A 1,312-nucleotide genomic window follows, 5' to 3' on the forward strand; every position below is an offset into this window, starting at 1 on the left:
AAGCCTATAATAACCTCAACTTAAAGACTGAATAGCGAATTACGACTTCCTTCTGCCTTACTTGTCGCATTTAATTTGAGACTCTCGTAAATTAAGCCTATAATAACCTCAACTTAAAGACTGAATAGCGAATTACGACTTCCTTCTGCCTTACTTGTCGCATTTAATTTGAGACTCTCGTAAATTAAGCCTATAATAACCTCAACTTAAAGACTGAATAGCGAATTACGACTTCCTTCTACCTTACTTGTCGCATTTAATTTGAGACTCTCGTAAATTAAGCCTATAATAACCTCAACTTAAAGACTGAATAGCGAACTACGACTTCATTCTGCCTTACTTGTCGCATTTAATTTGAAATACATTAACGAACCAATGTGGCTACAGAGATTAATACGACACTAAGTATTTCTGTTTACAATATTTTAAAGAACAAACAACATTAACGTCATCCATGCTCTCAACTGGAAATAACCCTAGTCATGCACATAAAGAAAGTGTGGTTATTACTTATGTGGTGTGTTGGTGTCACTCTTCGGTCATAGCTTTGTAGAAGTTCGTCGAGAATATTGAGATCCTTGTCTTCATACATCATGGGAGCTGAGCTGAGTAAGAGACGTATAATTGTTAAATTGAAATTTGCAAAAGTTCAGTCTTTTTTTGTCTGACCTACCCCCCCCCCCACCCACACACACAACACGCACTCACGCATGCACGCAAACACACCCGTATTATTATATCGCATTAAAGAATACTCGAATATGAAATATTCACTAAAACAGAAAACCTGATTTAACTTGTATTAAGGTAAGTTTCTGTTTATTGCAAAAATAAAAGCTATTAATAACTACACTATCTTCGCAACCCCCTGGAGACCTTCAGTACGCGAAACGTTGATATAAGTAATTCATTTTGATTTTTAAATAGCTGTGAGTTTTCGAATTAGACACACACATACACATATATATCCGAAGTAACTTACAGACAGATATATATATGTAGCCGAAGTAACTTAGAGAAAGATATATGTATATAACCGAAGTAACTTAGAGAAAGATATATGTATATAACCGAAGTAACTTAGAGAAAGATATATATATAAAACCGGAGTAACTTACAGAAAAATATATATATAAAACCGAAGTAACTTACAGAAATATATATATATATAATACCGGAGTAACTTACAGAAATATATATATATAAAACCGGAGTAACTTACAGAAAGATATATATATAAAACCGAAGTAACTTACAGAAAGATATATATATATAAAACCGAAGTAACTTACAGAAAGATATATATATATAA

At 32.7% G+C, this 1,312-nt stretch overlaps 1 protein-coding gene across 2 annotated transcripts in view; it reads right to left on the bottom strand.

Moving 5' to 3' along the window:
- The window catches only part of LOC106467790 (glycine receptor subunit alpha-2-like), a 46,872-nt gene that overhangs the window by 31,570 nt on the left and 13,990 nt on the right, over positions 1-1,312 (bottom strand). For both annotated transcript variants that reach the window (XR_002612467.1, XM_022395981.1), the window contains exon 2: positions 511-605. Coding sequence is in view for 1 of the 2 variants with exons in the window: in XM_022395981.1 (XP_022251689.1) it covers positions 511-605 (95 nt within the window). In the remaining variant the exon portion in view is untranslated. The remainder of the gene's footprint in view (positions 1-510; positions 606-1,312) is intronic.

This window comes from Limulus polyphemus, unplaced genomic scaffold, assembly GCF_000517525.1.
Source record: "Limulus polyphemus unplaced genomic scaffold, Limulus_polyphemus-2.1.2 Scaffold2740, whole genome shotgun sequence".
Lineage (NCBI taxonomy): Eukaryota > Metazoa > Arthropoda > Merostomata > Xiphosura > Limulidae > Limulus > Limulus polyphemus.